The sequence below is a fragment of the Mus pahari genome, chromosome 1, assembly GCF_900095145.1.
Source record: "Mus pahari chromosome 1, PAHARI_EIJ_v1.1, whole genome shotgun sequence".
Classification (NCBI taxonomy): domain Eukaryota; kingdom Metazoa; phylum Chordata; class Mammalia; order Rodentia; family Muridae; genus Mus; species Mus pahari.
In genome coordinates, this window is record NC_034590.1 from 51,998,807 (window position 1) to 52,018,494 (window position 19,688).

The 19,688-nt window shown below is 40.8% G+C and overlaps 1 protein-coding gene across 1 annotated transcript in view; it reads right to left on the minus strand.

Annotated features, from left to right (window-relative positions):
* The window catches only part of Blm (BLM RecQ like helicase), an 88,445-nt gene that overhangs the window by 29,111 nt on the left and 39,646 nt on the right, over positions 1 to 19,688 (minus strand). The window contains exons 6-12 of the mRNA XM_021193780.1: positions 17,422 to 17,554; positions 16,479 to 17,146; positions 13,993 to 14,184; positions 11,872 to 11,990; positions 10,463 to 10,576; positions 8,746 to 8,844; positions 8,416 to 8,564 (exon numbers count right to left, since the gene is read on the minus strand). Coding sequence (XP_021049439.1) covers positions 8,416 to 8,564; positions 8,746 to 8,844; positions 10,463 to 10,576; positions 11,872 to 11,990; positions 13,993 to 14,184; positions 16,479 to 17,146; positions 17,422 to 17,554 — 1,474 coding nt within the window. The remainder of the gene's footprint in view (positions 1 to 8,415; positions 8,565 to 8,745; positions 8,845 to 10,462; positions 10,577 to 11,871; positions 11,991 to 13,992; positions 14,185 to 16,478; positions 17,147 to 17,421; positions 17,555 to 19,688) is intronic.

A 19,688-nucleotide genomic window follows, 5' to 3' on the forward strand; every position in this document is an offset into this window, starting at 1 on the left:
ACAGTTTGTTATGGTGGGAAAGTAAACAGACCATCAGAGTTTATTGCTTTTAACAAGTCCTCCAATGCCTGTTGGAAATCAGGGTGTTAGGGATCTCCAATGCCTGTTGGAAATCAGGGTGTTAGGGATCTCCAATGCCTGTTGGAAATCAGGGTGTTAGGGATCTCCAGATACAATTGAGACACAGTGCCCACCAAGAAAGGAAGAAGAAGGAGGAGAAGGGGAGGAGGATGAGGAAGAGGAGAAGGAGAAGGAGAAGGAGAAGGAGAAGGAGAAGGAGAAGGAGAGAAGAAGGAAGAAGGAGGAGAAGAAAATAATTTGGGACAGCTATACAAATGAATATTATTCAACCAAAAAAATGGAGAATAAAGGTTGCGTGTCCAGCTCAGTGGTAAAGTCCTTACTTAGCACTGGTTAGACCATGATCCCATCAAACCATCACAGGCAGACACACATATTATAACATAACCTACATGACTCTTGCAAACATGCTTAGTGAAGGAACCGAGAGGAAAACGGAGGAAGTTCTGATAAAATGTAAAAGCCACACCCAACTGTACCTTATGAATAGCTGAGTTTTAAGGTACACGAATTATCTCAACAAGTACTTAAGACAAACAAACAAAAAACAAACAACCCAAATTAGATTTCACTGGCTTCTAACTAAATATAGGAGTGTGAAATGTTGCCTTTAAATGGAAAATTTACCAGGTCACGTTGATACATGCCTGTAATTCCAAGTACAAGGGGAACAGAGACAGGAGGATCAGGAGCTTGAAGCCAGCCTTTGTTACATGTCGGATCTGAGGCTACCCTAGGCTACAAGCCTCAAGCAACAGCAACAGCAACAGCAACAGCAACTTCAACAGCAACAGCAACAAACCAAGCCAGGTATGTTGGTGCTCAGGAGAAAGGTCAGGTAGAGCCCTCTAAATTCAAGGCTAGCCTGGTATACATAGTGGGGGCCAGGAAAGCCAGAGCACATAGCAAGAACCTGTATAAAAGCAATTGCTTTTAGGAAGGTAAACAGAATGTATTGTCAGGATATTTCAAATACATCAGGTACACTGTAGAGGTTCCTCTTGAAAAAGTAGAAAAGAATACTTCATATTTATTAGATAAAACCTAGTAATTTTTAACAGCATATGGTTCAGAAAAAAGACTAAATAGTAATATTGTTTGTTAGTCAGATTTGTTAGTCAAATACTTTCCAATTTTTTACCTCCCACAAAATTTAGAGTACCTAACTGAGATGTCAGTTGACAGATCATTAAAAATAATTTTTGATGACAGATCATGATGTAATTTTGGCATATGCTTCATAAAGAATTCAAATAATTGAGTGTTACTGTTGTAATAAAAAGTTTCTTATTACCATCTACATGATTATGTCAGTAACATTTCTCAGGCTTACATCCATAAAAGTAAAATATATGGACTGAGTCAATTCATCTGTAGATATATGAACTGTAGAACAAAAATTATTTTTGGTTTGTTTTTCAAGACAGAGTTTTTCTGTGTAGCTCTGGCCATCCTGGAACTCATTCTGAAGATCAGACTGGTCTCAAATTTACAGACCCACCTGCCTCCCGAGGGCTGGGATTAAAGGCCTGTGCCACCAACACCAGCGAGCAAAGCAAAAATTCTTATCTCATTAACAGATACCTCAGTAAAAAGCCTATGCCTAAAATGACTTTTGAAACATATTTAAGATGTACGTGGTGGTGTATTCCTGAAGCTCAGTTACTGAGAAGCTGAGGTGGGAAGATAGCTTGAGCCCATGCACTCAAGACTAGTCTTGGAACCATAGAAAGACTCTGGGGCTGGAGAGATGGCTCAGAGGTTAAGAGCACTGACTGCTCTTCCAGGTCATGAGTTCAATTTCCAGCAACCACATGGTGGCTCACAACCATCTGTGATAGGATCTGATGCCCTCTCCTGATGTGTCTGAAGACAGCTACAGTGTAGTCACATACAAAAAGACTTCGTTTAGCTATACTAAATGAATACTAAATGAAGTATGCACTTTAAAGAAAGTAACATAGACATGTATGAAACTCCTACAGTAATGATGACTAATGATTTTATTTACTTATTTTTAACATCTACTTACGTGTGTGTGTGTGTGTGTGTGTGTGTTTGTGTGTGTGCGCGCGCGGGCATGCATTGATGCCACAGTGCATGTGTAGAGGTCAGAGGACAGCTTGTGGGAGTCAGTTCTCTTCCTCCAACATTCTGTTTCTGGGGATCAAACTCAGGTCATTAGGCTTGGTAGCAAGTGCCTTTAACCAATGAGTGTCTCCCTTGCCCCTGACTAATAATTTTAGTAATTCAATCTGGATCAAAATTTTGGTATAGGAGATTTAAAAACCAACTTTTATGTTTACACCATTTACTTACATGTAAATATAACAATAAGCAAAATATGTCACATATAAAAATCTATAAAATTCATGGCTGTGTATGGTGATGCACGCCTTTAATCCAAGCACTCAGGAGGCAGAGGCAGGTGGATCTTTGAGAGGTCAAAGCCAGCCTTATCTATATAAGTGAGATGCAGATAGCCAGGGCTACAAGGAGAAACCCTCTCTCAAAAATAAATAAAAAATCTCTGTATATAAATTTTGTAAGACTTAAAACACTTTTCTTCTCCCTCCATTTTTTTTTTTCAGTGCCAGAAAACTTAGCCAGGATTTAAATGTATTCTAGGCTCACACCAGCTACTGAAATATCTGTAGCCTAAATGAGAAACAGTTTAAAATGCATTTATTTATTTATTTATTTATTTATGGGCACAACACTTTAAAACTTATTTATTTATTTATTTATTTATTTATTTATTTGTGTGTGGGCACATCAAGGTCAGAAGGTACCATGAGATCGAGAGCTGGATAGATGCAGCTGTGAACTTCCCAAAGTGGGTATTAGGAAATAAACAAGGGTTCTTTAGAAAAGCAGCAAGCACTTTTAACCACTGAGCCACCACCTCTCCAGCTCCAAATTATTCTTTTACAATATAATTTGTGAATTTCATGTAGTGAGAATAAAATGTATTTATAGTATTTATGTTCTACTGCATAAATATTAAGGTGCTACATAATAGTTTTTTTTGAGACAGGGTTTCTCTGTGTAGCCCTGGCTGTCCTGGAACTCACTCTGTAGACCAGGCTGTCCTCGAACTCAGAAATCCGCCTGCCTCTGCCTCCTGAGTGCTGGGATTAAAGGTGTGCGCCACCATACCCGGCTACATAATAGTTTTAAAATGATGTTGTTTCAGGGGGCTAGAGAGGTGGCTCAGCAGTTAAAAGTTCTTGTAGTGGTCCCAATTTCTGCTCCCAGCACTTACATGGCATGGTGGCTTACAATCATCTGTAACTCCAGTACCTGGGGATCTGATGCCCTCTTCTGACTTCCACAGATACTAGGCACGCACACAGCACAGATATATACAGATAGACAAAACAGTCATACATATAAAATAAACAAATCTAAAAAATTTTTCAAAATGTTGCTGTTTACAAAAGACGTTTAGTGTTGCTGTTATGTACTGGAGTGATAAATCTAAAGATCTGGGTCATGTGACAAAAGCATATTATTCACATGACTAGAAAATCCATACCCGCCCTTGCCTGACACTCAGTTGGTATGGTGCTTGCCCAAATGCACAAAGCCCCGGGCAGGATCTCCACACCAAGAGGACATGATGACTTGTGTCTAATCTCAGAACTGGGGAGGTAAAAGCAGGAGCAGAAGTTTAAGGTCATCATCTGCTACACAGAAAGTGAGGTTAGTCTGACATGCATGAGACCCAGCTCAAAAACGAAATAAAACAAGAAAAAGAAAAGTAAAATAAAATTGTCTCCCTGAGCTGGGTGGGATGGTGGATGTCTGAACTCCTAGTATTCTGCATGCCAGGAAATCTGAGAAAAGACTAGGCTACCTAGTGAGTTCTAGGCCAACCTGGGCTATACAGTAACAGCCTCAAAATGAGTAAGTGAAAGCTACTAGATGCATCTGCAGCCACAGGTGTTTGCACTAAGCCCGACAACCTGAGGTCAATCCCAGGGACTTACGAAGCAGAAGGAGAAAACCATTTTCTACTTCTACTTTCTGACTTCCACACACAGCACATTCATGCTCTTAAACACACACACCAAGATTTATTGTATGTATGTGAGTACACTGTCACTGTCTTCAGACACACCAGAAGAGGGCATCAGATCCCATTACAGATGGTTGTGAGCCACCATGTGGTTGCTGGGAATTGAACTTAGGATCTCTGGAAGAGCAGTCACTGCTCTTTACCACTGAGCCATCTCTCCAGCCCCTAAAAGGGAAAAGTCTTAAATAAATGAAACAAAAAAATTAAAAATACCTTCCAACTGTGTGTATGAGGTATATATGAAACAAACGAATTTCATACTTAATTAGCCCTAAAAAACCTCATTATGATTATGCAAATATTCCAAAATTTAGAAGAACCTCAAATCTAAAACACTTCTGGTTCCAAGCACTGGGGATAATTAACCTGTATGTGAAATATCCAGAATAGCAAAAATCTGTGAAGGCAGAAAGTCAATGAATGGTTGCCTGGGGCAGAGGGGAAAAGAGATTAGCTAGTAAGGAGAACTGAGCTCTTAAGGGAGACAAAATGTCCTAAAAAGACAGCAGTGATGATTGTATAACTCCATGAAAAACTAAACAGTGCCCTAAACCCTGCAATATCAATAGGTGAGTTTTGTGGCGTGAAAGGCAGGTCCCAGTCTAACCACAGAGACTGTCTACCAAGCTGCTCCTCCTATGAGATCTGGGTCCTTTCAAAATCACCTGACCTCTCCATGCTGTTAGCTGCTACACTGTAAGGATGCTGACTTTCTGGCCATCCTAGCCTGCAATTATCTTCAGTGGTGACCTCTGTTTTGCATTTTAGAGCAGTATTTAAGGTTCTGCAACCAGATTGCTGGGCTCGAACCCCTCACTCCTATATTTGCTAGGGTTATGAACTTTGCAAGTTACTTAATTCTCTGTGACTATTTCTTTTACCTTTTAAAAAATAAATTTAAATTATCCTTATGTACTTACTGGATATTGTGCATAAGCATGGACTGGTGTGCTACGGCAGGCATGGAGAGATTCGAGGACAGCCTGAGGGAGCTGGCTCACTCCACCATGAGGGTCTTGGGTACTGGAACCAGATTATCAGGGTTGATGGCACTTTTACCCACTGAGTCATGTCAGTCTTTTAAATTTTATTTTTTATTTTATGTGTATGAGTGTGTTTTACCTACATATATAGCTATGCACCATATGCATATAGTGTCCTCTAAAGCCAGAGGGCATTAGATCCCTTAAAACTAAGGTTACAGATGCTTGTTAGCTACCACGTGAGTGCTGGCAATCAAACCCAGATCCTCTGGAGGGACAGCCAGTGCTCTTAACCAGTGAGCCAGCTCTCCCGCACACACCACCACCTCATACACTACTACACTGCAGGCTGCTTTCTAGCTTGCTTGTAGTAAGGGTGGCCTTGAACTTCTGATCCTCCTGCCTTTGCTTCCCAACCCAAGTGCTGCAATATTGGTGTGGTGGCATATGCCTTTATCTCAGTACCCGGGAAGCAGAAGCAGGTGGATCTCTCTGAGGTAGAGGACAACCCAGTCTACATAGTGAGCTCCAGGCTACACAGTAAAATAATACCCTGTCTCAGAAACACAAGTAAAAAACAAAAACCAAGTGCTGGGATCTCAGGCATTTGCCATCATGTGTGCTGTAACTCACATTTGTCACTTGGCTGTGACTCAGTTTCTTTATCTAGAGAATGAGGAAATGGAGGATTATATATCATGTAAGACTTTTGTGAGGCTGAATGCATAATATGTACTATAAAGTGCCAGGCGTGGCAGCTGGCACTGGGGAGAGAGCTGTACGACAGTTAAACCTGTGCTTGACTCTTTGCTCTCACCTAGCTCATCTGCTAGGGTCCGAGAAGAATGGCATAAGATCTTGTGTTATTAATCACTTTCCAAGTACTTTATCTTTGCCAGCTTAAGAGGAGGAATATTATCATAGAGCTCAAGGAGAGGAGCATGGAGCCACCGCTCTAAAGCTAGAAGCACCTGACTCCAGTAACGCCACGACACAGTAACAGCTGCAGATTAATTCAAATAAGGGACTACTCGCAGAAAAAGATCAGGAAACTACCAGGAAGTGTTTCTTAAAATCTACTTCTACTAAGGGATTTATAACTTTCTAAAGCAGAAAGAAATAGTAAATATATTAAAGAATCAGCAGACTTACATTTTATACACATTTACCAAATCCTTCCATATGTTTCACTTATCCATTCTTATGAGTATCAGATATGCACAAGGCGCCATGTGCTAGCTAGCATCCGGATATGTATAATTTTGCTTTCTCAGAAACATCACTTTCCCACAGTTCCAGGAAAAGATATTCAAGGTGTCTGTCTCTAGATAAATATGTGCACTGTTCACTCAAATATAAAACATAAGTCCTATGTTTTCAAAAAATTATTTATATGTAAGGGAATTTACACAATTTCTTTTAACTGAGGGCTTTTGCCAATTAATATAACTGACAGACAGCTCAGTGGTACAGCATCTGTGTAATCCCAGCACTGGGAAGGTAGAAACAGGTGGATGCCTGGATCTTTCTGGCCAGCCAGTTTAGTCAACATGGTGAACTCCATCCACAACAATGAAATCCTGCCTTCAAAAACCAACCATGGTGGCTGTCTCCTAAGGAACGATTCCCGAGGTTGACAGGTTGATTTCTGGCATTCAAAGTCATGCAGGTACAAACATAAGCACCTAGATGAACACGAACATGAACACGAACACACCCACCCACCCACCCACCCACCCACCCACAGAGAGAGAGAGAGAGAGAGAGAGAGAGAGAGAGAGAGAGAGAGAGAGAGAATGAGAATTAATCCAGAATCCAGCATGGTGGTATATATCGGTAATCACAGCAATTTGGGAAGATGAGGCAGGCAGACTGCCAAGAGTTCAAGGACAGCCTAGTCTACATTGTAAGTTCAAGCCAACTGGAGCTTCATAACAAGACTCTAAGACTCTGTACCCCACCTCAATAAAAACCATGAGGGGTGCAGATAGAATCGAAATACGACATTTTATAGGAAGTATAGCATTGCTAGAAACAAATTTCTAGCATTCAGTATTTATTAGAACCTAAAGCATAACATTAATCTTAAATATAGTGTTAGAGCACATAATATGAGAACAGAATGTATTCTTTTACCCCAAATTTACATAAATATTCCTCACTACAAGTGGCATTAAATTAAAACATTCCATTCCAAATTTGTGATTATACACAAAAAAAATTCTGAAAACTCAATAATTCTTGCATTCAAGTATGGTCATTAGTGGTATATAAAAGTCAGATCACCAGGGATCTGATGTCTTCGGGCTTTTATGGGTCCCAGGGACACGCGTGGTGCCCAGATAAACACTCATATACATAAAATAAAAATAAGTCATTAAATATATACAAATTCACCTCAATATTCTGTTCAGCCTTTACTCCTTTAGGCAATCTCCCTGAACCTCAGAAAAAACTCAGTGTACAAACATGTTAAGTATCTGCTGAGCAAATTAACAACACAGAAAGCATCAACAAACTCTGGCAGAGGTCCAACAGCCCAGCACCACCTAAATGTAAATAAGCGAATATTTTTAGTGCTTTTGTTACCAATTAGTTATGGATTTGGAGGTAGCAAGATGCATGTGCTGAGATGAAATTCAAGTGAAAGTGCTACGCTAAGAGGGTTCTAGACTCCTCTCAAATCGTGTATGGACCAAAGACTTTAAGATGAGAAAGCAGGGTTACCTGCTCATTCCAAGAAGGCATGTGGCGTGTGGAAGCCAAAGTAAGATACGCAAAAACGTAATCTGTTTAAAGGATTACAACAGGGTCACGCAGTACCGAATTTGATTCACTTTACTTCTAAAGCAGAGGTGGGATGGTTTTCCTTTTGTTTCTACTTATTTGCTTGTTTATCAGGGCTTGCTTGGGCAATAGGCAGAAGGTGCCAGTTCTCTCTCTCTATCAAAGATACCAGGGGTTGACCTCAGGCCGTCAGGCCTGTCTGCAGGCGCCTTTATGTGTGCAGCCATCTAAAGTGCCCCAGAGTTGTACTTTTATTAAGTAAAGAAAAAAACAAACAAACCAGATTTTGTTCCCAAAATTTTACTGCACTTGGGATCACTTGAGGATTAAAAAAAAAAAATAAAAAATAAAAAATTCTTCCAGCTTCAAATGTTCTGATTTAGCTGTCCTTGGGCACAATCTGGACACTTGGCTTGATAAAGCCCTACAGGTGATGCTAATGTACAGATCAGAAAATGGAAACCACAACCTTCAACAACTTACACCTGAGGTCTGAGAATCTTCAGCTGAGTGAGGATGTCCTTCTGTACCCTGGGGTTCGCTGTGGCCGTGAGAGCCATCACTGGAACAGAAGGAAACTTCTGGCGAAGCATATTCATCCTTTTGTAATCTTGACGAAAATCATGACCCCACTAATTGGAAAAAAATATTGCTTTCAGGTTATCTGTATCTCTTGGGTCAATATATAAGATGCGTTTTATTCCCCAGTGAGGCAGCAGGGCGGTCAGTCAGTCACTGTAGGTTGTCCTTCAGTGTTGTGGCTCTGAGCACTACTAGTGGTATAAACACACTGATATCCCAAGAGAAACTTACCTGACTCACACAATGCGCTTCATCAATGACAAAACGTGCCAAGAGCTTCCGCTCATACAGATTCTCCAGAGTAGAAATCAGTCTGTTACTTGCACAGACCTAGAATAGAGACACATGAGAGATGTAAACACATCACTTGAATGATTACCGTCACTACCGATGCAGTCACTCCCTGTTAGAACTACTCACACATGAGTGATTCTGTCCTCTGTCTATGAAGAGAGCAGAAACAAATGGCAAACCAGACACTTCAGTACCCTCATCCACATCCAACAGTTTTTACTTATCAGGTTAGTAGCACTGAGAGTTACATGTTTACTCTGGTTACAGGACTTACATTTTTTTACATGTGTTCATTTTGTGTTTGTGCATGTGTGCGGTGGGTCTGTGCACACAATGATGTACATTCGTGAATTCAGATTTAAGGTGATTGGTTCTAGGTCCTTAGGTTTCATGGAAAGCACCTTCCCCATGAGCAACCCTGCCAGTCTGATAATGGGAGTTTAGATGTGTGCTTGCTACCTGCATACTATTGGGGAAGAACTCTATGTATTACACATATAGATAGCTATATGCCAATAACAAGCATATCTTGACAGGGACATAAGACACAGAAGTCAGGTTGATGAAGCTTCCTCACTGGTTGAATCTAGGCAATTAGAACATCAAAATACATAGTGAGGGCCGGGCGTGGTGGCGCACGCCTTTAATCCCAGCACTCGGGAGGCAGAGGCAGGCGAATTTCTGAGTTCAAGGCCAGCCTGGTCTACAGAGTTAGTTCCAGGACAGCCAGGGCTACACAGAGAAACCCTGTCTCGAAAAACAAAAAACAAAACAAAACTACATAGTGAAAATTGATAATAATTTACTAAATAAAGAACCCACAAGTTCACACTGATAAATATGCAGCATCAGGCAAAGCTTTTATAATGCCAGAATGGACTGTATCAGTAAACTCAAGACCTGGCATTCATTATAGTAATAACTGAGAAAAAAAAATCATCAATGATATGAAAACTTGTGGGGAGGCTCTGATGTCTGCCATGATGTTTGTACAGTCTCAGACCTCCTACAACAGAGCAACTACTCATTAGGAAGTTGGAAGGGGAAGGAAACGTTAAGTACAACAAGCAGCGGCCTGGCAATGCTATTTTGATGGAGTGATTGGCCAGTGAATACCACTGGTAATGGGACGAGTCACTGCCAAGTGTCTTCTGATAGCACACAGCACATCTGCGGCATCCCTGCCACAGTGAGGAATAGGAATTTAATCAGCAGGAGACAAGGCAGACTTAAACTGAGGCATAGTCCTCAAAACTGGCCCTTATGCTTCAAAAGTAATGAAACTGTTGATAGAAGGAGATGAAATAGGGATTTTCTTTTTTTTCCTTTTTACAAAGGTCATTACTGAAAGGTTAACGGCTTAAGTAACAGTATGTGGTTCCTAAGGGAATGCTATATGGTCAGGAAATGCACAGTGAGGAAAAGGAGGGTTAAAATGGCAGATCTGCAACTCACTGTCAATTAAGTGTTTCACAACAAAGTAGAGAAAGAACAAACAACGCAAGAGGCAGAGAAGTCTTTACCATCTGTGGTCTGGAGTGAAGGTTATACAAGAATTCATTAATATATATAAAAAATGATCACCAAGTTCTTAAAATATATGTATTTTAGTGTGTTGTAATATTACACCGAAAAGAATGAAATAAATACGAACCTTCTCTGGAGTAACATACAAAAGCTTGATGATTGGGTCTTTTTTTGATAATTGGAGGTAAATATTTGCAGCTTCTGAGTCAGTCTTATCCCCTGTCAGATATGTAGCTGGAATCTAAGTTAAAAGTAATAATTTAAATTTCATTTTCTTTATACATTAATCAGACACAATCATGCTTAGGTTTCATATTTTATAAGTCATATATCACACTTTCCATATCTCATCATAACAATCAATGCACCATTTTTATTTTTAAGTTTTGTTTTCTGAGTCAAGAGTCTCAAACTTGTGACCCTCCTGTACCCTCAGCTTCCGAAGTACTGGTAATTATAGGCATGTGTCACATCTAGCTAGTACACATATTTTTAAAAATTCACATTAAATGCAACTCAAATAGCTTTCCCGCTTAGGTATGGTGGCATACATGAGGAATCCCAGCTTGCAGGAGGATGAGAAAGGAGGTTAGGAATTCGAGGCAGCCTTGCCATCTTGGCAAATCTGAAGCTAGCCTGTGCTATGGCAAGACGCTTCTGTGTCAAGAAAAACTGCAAAAGGCTCTCCACTGTTCCTACCATTTTCTATGTTTCATCTCCTCTATCTGTAAAAAAGACCATGTTGTCTGTGTGTGTAACAGGGGCCACCCTGGCTGGCCTCAAACTTGCTGTACGCCAGGCTTGCTTCTAATCGACAGAGAGGAACCTCTTTTTGCCCTTTAAAGTGCTGACTGAGGTGTAAAGGTCTGCACCACAATAGTTGGTCTGGCTATGTTTACAGGTCTCATTGCTGTGATGGTAACTGTTGGTTAGAACAAGGTGAACAGCTGGGCAATGGTTACCAACCCTGCCATGACATTCTTTGGAAGAAAAAAAATCAAACCAGCTGTCACACTGAGATGGTATGATTCGTAACACTATAACCAACTCTTTGCAATGATTAACCTTAATAGAGCGCAGCAGTCATAATTCCTCAACTCAGCAATGAGGAAAAAGACAGGTGTGCAGGCACACACATGTGCATACTATGATGATCACTAGCCAAAAAAAGAAACCCCTTTATAGTAGTAAAAAAAAAAACAAAAAACAAAAAAAACCCAAAACCCACATCAGCAAAATGTAGGCTGCGAGTTCTTAATAAAATACATTCCTTGAATTACAGATGGCTATTTGAATCAAAATGTTTTAACACACGTGCTTAACTCTACACCTTAATTTAACTGTATGCTTTATTTATTTAATCTTGCTTATTATTTTTTTTGCAGTATGTTAGGCAAACACTCTGCCATGAAGCTATATACCCAGAATAATTTGTGAATTATTTTAATAATTTAAACACTAGTTAATAAGATTTCCTAACATACTGGCATGTGTTTTTAAGGTGCATTTTTATTAATAGTTTATGTAATAACTTACATCAAAGGAAGTCAGCTTTTGGACTTGATCTACTATTAGTGATCTCAAGGGAGAAATGACAATTGTGACCCCAGGAGAAACACAGGCAGGGAGCTGGTAGCACAAACTTTTACCACCTCCTAAGAGACAAATAATGAAAAACATGTCAGTTTCCAAGTTGAGTGTGAAGGTAAAAGTTACAAAGAAAACCAATATACTATTTAAAATAATTAGCAGGGCATTAAATAGTATTAGCCACAGGGCTAGCTAGCTATCTGCCATAATGAAATGAACTCTCAACAGAACTGTTTAAAAAGTCTACCAGAGAAATCTGAATAAACTTCTTTTGCTTCCAGCAATATAAGGGATCTCTAAAATCCTAAGTCTGTGACTACCATTATTATTATCAAAATTATTCCTTTGAAATAAAAGGGTAAAGCTACATATGTACTCATTCCCTTTTCCTGCCTGCCCTGCTCCATGCTGGGGCTCAAACCCAGAGCTCTGTGCACAGTGGGCAAGTGCTCTACTACTGACCTGTGCCTCCAACTCCCAAGAACATATTTTAAAATAACTACATGATTATATTCTAGTTAATTTGCAATTTCACCAATCTACTAATGGCAAAAGCTGGGCTAGGTAGTTTTTAAGACTTCAATTTATTTTTAAAATATATACTACACTCTTTCTTTTCCACATACTGAATAAATTTCATTTTGGCATGTATGTAGACATGTCAAAGAAATAGTGGGATGCTGAGAAGAGAGACCTGCTCTGCCAGCTGCATGAACTCAGACATGATATTTAACCTGCCTAGGTCCTGGTCTCCTGTAAAATCCATGAGGTCAATGGTTTAAAGAGCTGTCCAAGGGAAACTTTATTTGGAATATTTTTATTTTATCTGTCAAGAGGTTGAAATCAGAATGGAAAGATCTTGAAAATAACTCCTGAAGCTGGTAAAAGCCATTGAAAGCCTCTGATTAGATGACTGCCAAAGTCCTTCCCAAGGTCAGAGCTTTCAAGGACCAAACCAGGGTTGAAATGGAGGCACAGTGTCACTAAGTTAATAAAGTCTGAAATGTGGATAAGATATCTCTGTCCAACATTTAAAACCAGTTTGAGGGCCTGGGTAAAGATTGCTGCACAAGTCTCACATATATGCCCTGGTGTGCATGCAGCTCCCTCACACCCCATCAATATAGAATTATGTGATAATCATTTTTAAAAAATCTAAACCAGTTTGAATAAATTCAGATGTCTAGTCAATAGTATGTGATAATATCAGCAGCAACAACTGGGACTTGCTAAAGCCTGTAACAAGAGAAATAACACACAGGTCTACATGGAAGAACTGAACCCGCTTCCTACTTCCTAGCCTAACTGCTTAGCTAACATCCTTGTTTTGTTGTTTGTTTTTTTGAGACAGGGTTTCTCTGTGTAGCCCTGGCTGTCCTGGAACTCACTCTGTAGACCAGGCTGGCCTTGAACTCACAGATCCGACTGCCTGTGCCTCCCAAGCGCTGGAACTGAAGGCTTTAGATAATGTCGTTATGTGTTTGATCTGGAATCACTGAGAAGCTTATAGGCTTTTATAACAATGCACAGCCCCAGTCTCCTCAAAGCCTAGGCTAAGAACAAACCATGCTGCATCCTTTTCGTTTGATCCTCATCTGGAAAGTGGACACTCTACTCCTTACTGTCCTGAACATAGCCACAAAGAGTGAAGTGGCTTGTCCGTGGGCACACCCTTCTCGAAAGGGGCGGAGCTACACTGGAATTCCAGGCCTTCACTCTGTAGTGGAAGATCAGAAAAGTACCAGCCAGAAATGGTCTTGGTCACTCACATCCATCCTCTGTTCCCTTCTAGGCAATTTAGATTAGAAAAAAAAAAATTTCCCAAGGAAAAGTTCTACATCAGGTCAGCCCAATGAGCTTTGAGTTAACAACTTTAAGCAACTATGAAGCTTACCATGTTGCTAACCAGAGCATAGGCTGAGGTAACAGACACTTATTGTGGTTTTGGGGTCTGAAGGGTCCCTACACAGTAAGAATAATGTGAGGTGTTCTTTTTATTTCTATTAAAAAGCTTTCACTTAACATCTGCCAATGGACTCCTGCCAAGTCTTATCTAAAAATACATACCAGTGGGCATTAGGATGAAGCAGTCTTCCCCAAGCAGCGCGGCATTGATCGCCTCTAGCTGATTAGTTCTAAAATTATGCAAGCCAAATTTCTTATGGAAAATCTTCATCATTTCTTTTGTATGAGGAAAATTAAGACTTTGAAAATGTTCATGTTTTGGATTTTTTGATGATAAATTTTGGGCCAACTTATCTACAAAACAATCAATGTTTAAAAACCATCAGTACATGAATACAGTGACACAGTTTAGCCTTACCTTTCCCCTGAAGAACCAACGGCACACTCTCCCTACAGCACATTTTAAACTGCTTACATGGCTGCCTTCCCATTAGTCTCAGACATTCCTAGGGGCCTAAATCAAGTCTTTCCTGTTTTGTAGTGCCTAGGATACACTTTGTTCATCCTTCCTTCCACTTCTCCTTTGGTCTTCAAGATAACTGTACCCTTTCTACTTGTTTTAGTTCTGCTGTGCTGCAGAGCAGACCAAGGGTTTGTCCCTATCACCAGGACACAGCAGTGAGCAGCACACAGTGAGCTATGCTCAGCCACTCTACCAGTTTTGAATTCCGTTTCTTAGTTCCATTTCTGCTCTTAACTTTGGCAGTCTTTTAAATATTTCGGACTGGTTTCTTGATATATTCTTACTTGGAATTCTTCTAGTCCTGTGATTTTAAGCATCATCTGTGTACAGAGAATGACTGGCTGTTTGACATCCTCCTAAGTTTCCATCCCACACACATCCACTAAGACACACACTGCCTATAAGACACTGCTTGCTTTCGCTTTCTCTCTCTCTCTCTCTCTCTCTCTCTCTCTCTCTCTGAAGATTTATTTATTATTATTATATATATAAGTACACTACAGCTGTCTTCAGACACTCTAGAAGGGGGCGTCAGATCTCATTACAGGTGGTTGTGAGCCACCATGTGTTGCTGGGATTTGAACTCAGGACCTTCAGAAGAGCAGTCAATGCTCTTAACTGCTGAGTCATCTCTCCAGCCTCAACTGCTTTCTTTTATAAACATTTTTTTGATTTATTTTATTTTTATGCTATGGGTATGAGTGTTTTGTTTGCATGTATATCTGTGTACCACATATTTGCCCAGTGCCTGAGGAGGCCAAAAGATGGTGTTGGCTCCCCTAGAACTGGAGTTGGGAGTGCTGGAAACCTAAGCCTGGTCCTCAGAACAGCCAGTGTTCTTAACTGACAAGCCATCTCTACAAACACCCTAAAGACATGTCTACTTGAATGATTTCCCAACTGTTTAAGTTCAACAGTCTCAAAATAGCCTTTCTCAACTGCTTTCTAAATCAAACTCATCCTTGTGACTTCCCTATTTCTGTGAATGGTGTCAGAGTCACCCAGGTCTGAAACCTCAGTGTCACCTGAACTTCTCAGATGCTTCCTTCACTGTCTCTCACGTCTCTCCCTGCTTGCACTCTTACTGGGGCAGCGTTGGTTCTAGAGAACAAGAGGCTCTCACGCACCCGCTCTGGCAGCTCCTCTCACTTCAACACTCAACTGTCTCAAAGATAATTGCAGACATCAAGTATGACACATTCTAACATACCAAAATAAATCCATTAGTGGCTATTTTAAAGGTCAGCAGCGTCACTCTAAGAACAAACTCAGAGCTATTAAGTCATCAATGGCAAAAATAGGCAGGGTTGTACTTCATAAAACTTTGCACATGTATTCTTGCTTCAGTAAAACCACTTTGAGATAACTTTATAGGGCTGACGTAAGGCTTTAAAATGAATTTAGGCTTCACTCTGAGGCCTTTGCAGTAGCTTAGTTCACTCCTCATTAAACTGTGAGCTCCAGTATTGCTTCTCTGAAAAGTTCCCACAGCCCAATTCAGGACATGGCTCATGAAGTCTTTACTGAGCAGTTGGGAAATGTTTGTTTTGAGACAAGGTCTCACTCTATAATCCATCCTCCTGCCTCAGCCTCCCAAGTGCTGGGATTACAGATGGGAACCACCATGACTAACTTAATATTTATTGCATTTCTGATTCCACAGCTTTATGCTGCTTTATTTTAATGTTGTGAGAATTAACATTTGACAATTTTCTACTTATAAATGAAATACTTCACAACAGCCAGAATTGTAAAATTATACATATCTTGAGTATATAAATTCACCTTTTTATTTTGCCTACCTCTAAATCAGTAAAACTTTGGCACCCATGAACTTTATTGTTTTAGGGACTAAAAGCTGTTACTTTAAAGGCAAAGGCATTTGGGATGACTTTAGAGCTTTACTACAATAGGTTATAATTACACATTTATAAACCTACAGCTGCTACAGAGACAAAAGAGCAACTTGCTTTTGAAATTGTGATTTGTAATTCATATTATCAGTAGAAATTTGCATGGAAACAATGTAGTGCTCAGGCAATGACTGCTGCTATGCTATACAACTCTATTTTGGACAGTTTAGTTTTTCTATAATATCTAAGCATTCAATTTACTTTAGACTTACCAGAGCAATTCTGAATTGACTCTGAGAGGTTTTTATTTTGAGCGGTTGATATGACTGGAAGAAACTTTGCCTTGGCTGAAGAAATCCTTTCTGAGAGAGATTTAACTGGCCCACCTTCCTTGATGGGTGGGTAGGCGGCTGTGGAAGATTTGCTGGCTGAAAAATTGTGCATTATGTTTTCCCAGTCATCATCATCATCATCATCAAAGTCATCAATGTTAAAGTTATCGATATCATAGGAAGCCTGGCCATGTCTCTCTACTTTAGGTCCTAAAGCAGCTTGTTTACTCTGATCTTTCACAGTGGTGCTGGTGAGAACACTCCCTGGGAAGTCAGTGCTTTCGTTCCTGTTTTCCATCCTTGGTGTTTCAGCCCAGTTGTTACTTACAAAGGACTTCTGTAAATGGGAATTCAATAACGGCCTTTCAAAGAGATTCTTCGGGGTGGCTGAGAATCCTGTCTTTCCTGGAGTGGTGGTGGGTAAACATTCCTCAGTGGAAGGGGAATGTGAGAGGAGGTATGGAGAATTTAACTCTTTATTGGGATGCCCCACAGGGCAGGAGTCACCCTGCACAGTGTTATCAAGTAAATCAGGCCTGTGCCTCCACAGGGAACCCACAAGTCTGACATCATTTCCATTAAAACCAGCTTCAGCTAGGAGCTTCCTCCTGAAGAAAGAAAGCACGTTAAATATGATCAGCCATAAAGTTTACCTTCATTTTTAAACCCAACAGAAACTATAGAACTTCCCCCTCTTCTGTCTCAAAAATGTGAATATGAATCTTAAATGAAATGAATGGTTTGAAAATTAGATACATTTAAAGTTTAGCGATGTGACTATCATCCTCATGTCTAGGCCAGACAGCCTGGACATTTTGCCCATTTCATTACTTGGAGTGGTGGAACTGCAATCAGTTATGTTCCAGGAGGATAAGCAAGATACCTTATGTTTCGTTGTTGAAGCAATTCGATCCCACAATTCAAAGCTTTCAGTTCATCAATAGGAACAGTATCAACTAATTTACAGATGTGCTCCATCACATGAATAAGCTGCTGCTGTATGCTTATCTGCAGGGCTACAAAGCAATTATAAATAAGTAACTCAGTAAGTAAGTAAGCAAGTAGGTTGGAACCCAGAGCCCTGAAATGCCAGGCAAGCACTCTACCAGTGTGCTACCTCACTGGTCCCTCCACCTTTCTCTTTATCAACCTATACAACTAAAAAGATGTAATTTCAAAGGAGTTGATGTTTCAGATAAGCCAAGAAAGTGCCCACTCAACTTTAAAGGTTTACAATATGAAGGGAAAAAAGTCAGTTTATATGGGCTCCAGGGAGACAGCATTCTCTGGACGCAAGGAAATAAGAAAGGACAAAAGTGCTCAGAGAAGGAAAATGAGAGCACAGGGCTGCAGATGGAATTAGTCAGCGGGGGCTGGGCATGGTGCATGCCTTTAATCTTAGCTCTTGGAAGGCAGAGACAGGTGATCGATCCCTGAGTTCTAGGTCAGCCTGGTTTTCAGACGGAGTTCCAAGACGGCCAGGGCTACACAGAGAAACCCTGTCTCAAAAAAGAAAAACAGCTGATGGGTTTAAGGGGCAGGAGGAAGACATGAGGAAAAAACAGGCATACAAAAACTATGAGGACAACGGTGTGCAGGAGAGCCAGGAAGTACAGCCGTCTGCTGAGAACTGTGGGAAAGGTATGGCTGTGAGCGGCTGAGTCCCTATGGCACGTTGCTTCTCTATGTAAGGAGCCTCAGACTGGAAAGAGGAGGGTGCACAGTGGTCTGAAGAAACTTAAAGCCAAGGCAGGCTCAAAAAAAGACCAGTACCTACAGTGGCAAGGAGCTCAGATTTCCCTGCCGACAGGACACATCTCACTGCAGACTAGAAGGAAAACCCTTGACCAAGGCCTTAAGAGAAAGACACGACAGACAACCATTGTTCTGATTTTCAAGGGAAAAGAAAGGGTGGTTGCCAAAAGCTACAAACTAGTAATCTTCGTGTGGACTCAAGGCAAAATTCTAGAACATGTTATCAAAACGCTGCTTTGTAGCTCTAAGAAGAGGAAACAATTATGGAATTAGGGAGAGTTCATAAAAACACAATAGCCATCTTAATGCTCCTTCTTGGAAAGATTACTAGACTGGCATATAATAATAGCTGCCATTTACTGAAGGCCTACAGTACCCTTGAAATCTAACAACTATCCAGCAAGGCAGGTATTATCTGTTTTCTACAAGAACACCTGAGAGAGGTGCCGTACTGCCTGCCTATGATCCGGCTCTCACAAGGCAGAAGTGGGCTTATGGGAAGCGGCATACTTCAGCTACAGTGTGAGACCCCTATTCTAAAAAAGCCCAAACTCAGTAAGGTCCAAGGAGGTTCAGTTAAAGTGCAGCCCCACCCCTGGGGCAGGAGACAGGCTTCTGCTGCAGGTCTGCACTCACAGCTGACACAGCATCCCCCCACTCTTCCTGCCTCAGACCCGCGGTTTCTAGAGTCCTATATCCTGGTCTTTGGAATGCCATAGAGAGGAAGAGAAAAATCTTGAAGAAAGGTTCATAATTATATGATGTCAGCTAAGAGGGAAGTCTCTCATGACACTAAAGGCCTCTGACCACATCCTTATCCTCGGAGCCAATGCAATAGGGGAACTTAGAGATGGAGAAACAGGCTAGTACCATGGTTACCAGAACGAAATTTAAGAGCCTCCAGGCTGCTGGTTCAAATCCCAGCTCTGCTGCTGCTTTAATTCTGCAACTACTTAATTATTTAATTCTTCTGTACCTTAGTTTTCTTTTTTCTTTATCTCCAATGAGAGATAACAGCAACTACCTTAAGGGGATAAAAAGAGGATTCAACAGTTTGCACTATAGGGCTCTTAGAAGAGTGAGAAACATTTTCAGGGACATTTCCAGTAGAAAGGCAGAGATCAAAATGAAAAAATAAACTTGGGGAGAACAAACAGCAGAGAACACTATTCACACACAGGCACATGCACTGCCAGGAGAGTATGACACTATCCACACACAGGCACATGCACTGCAGGAGGGTATGACACTATCCACACACACAGGCACACACACTGCAGGAGGGTATGACACTATCCACACACACAGGCACACACACTGCAGGAGGGTATGACACTATCCACACACAGGCACACGCACTGCAGGAGGGTATGACACTATCCACACACAGGCACA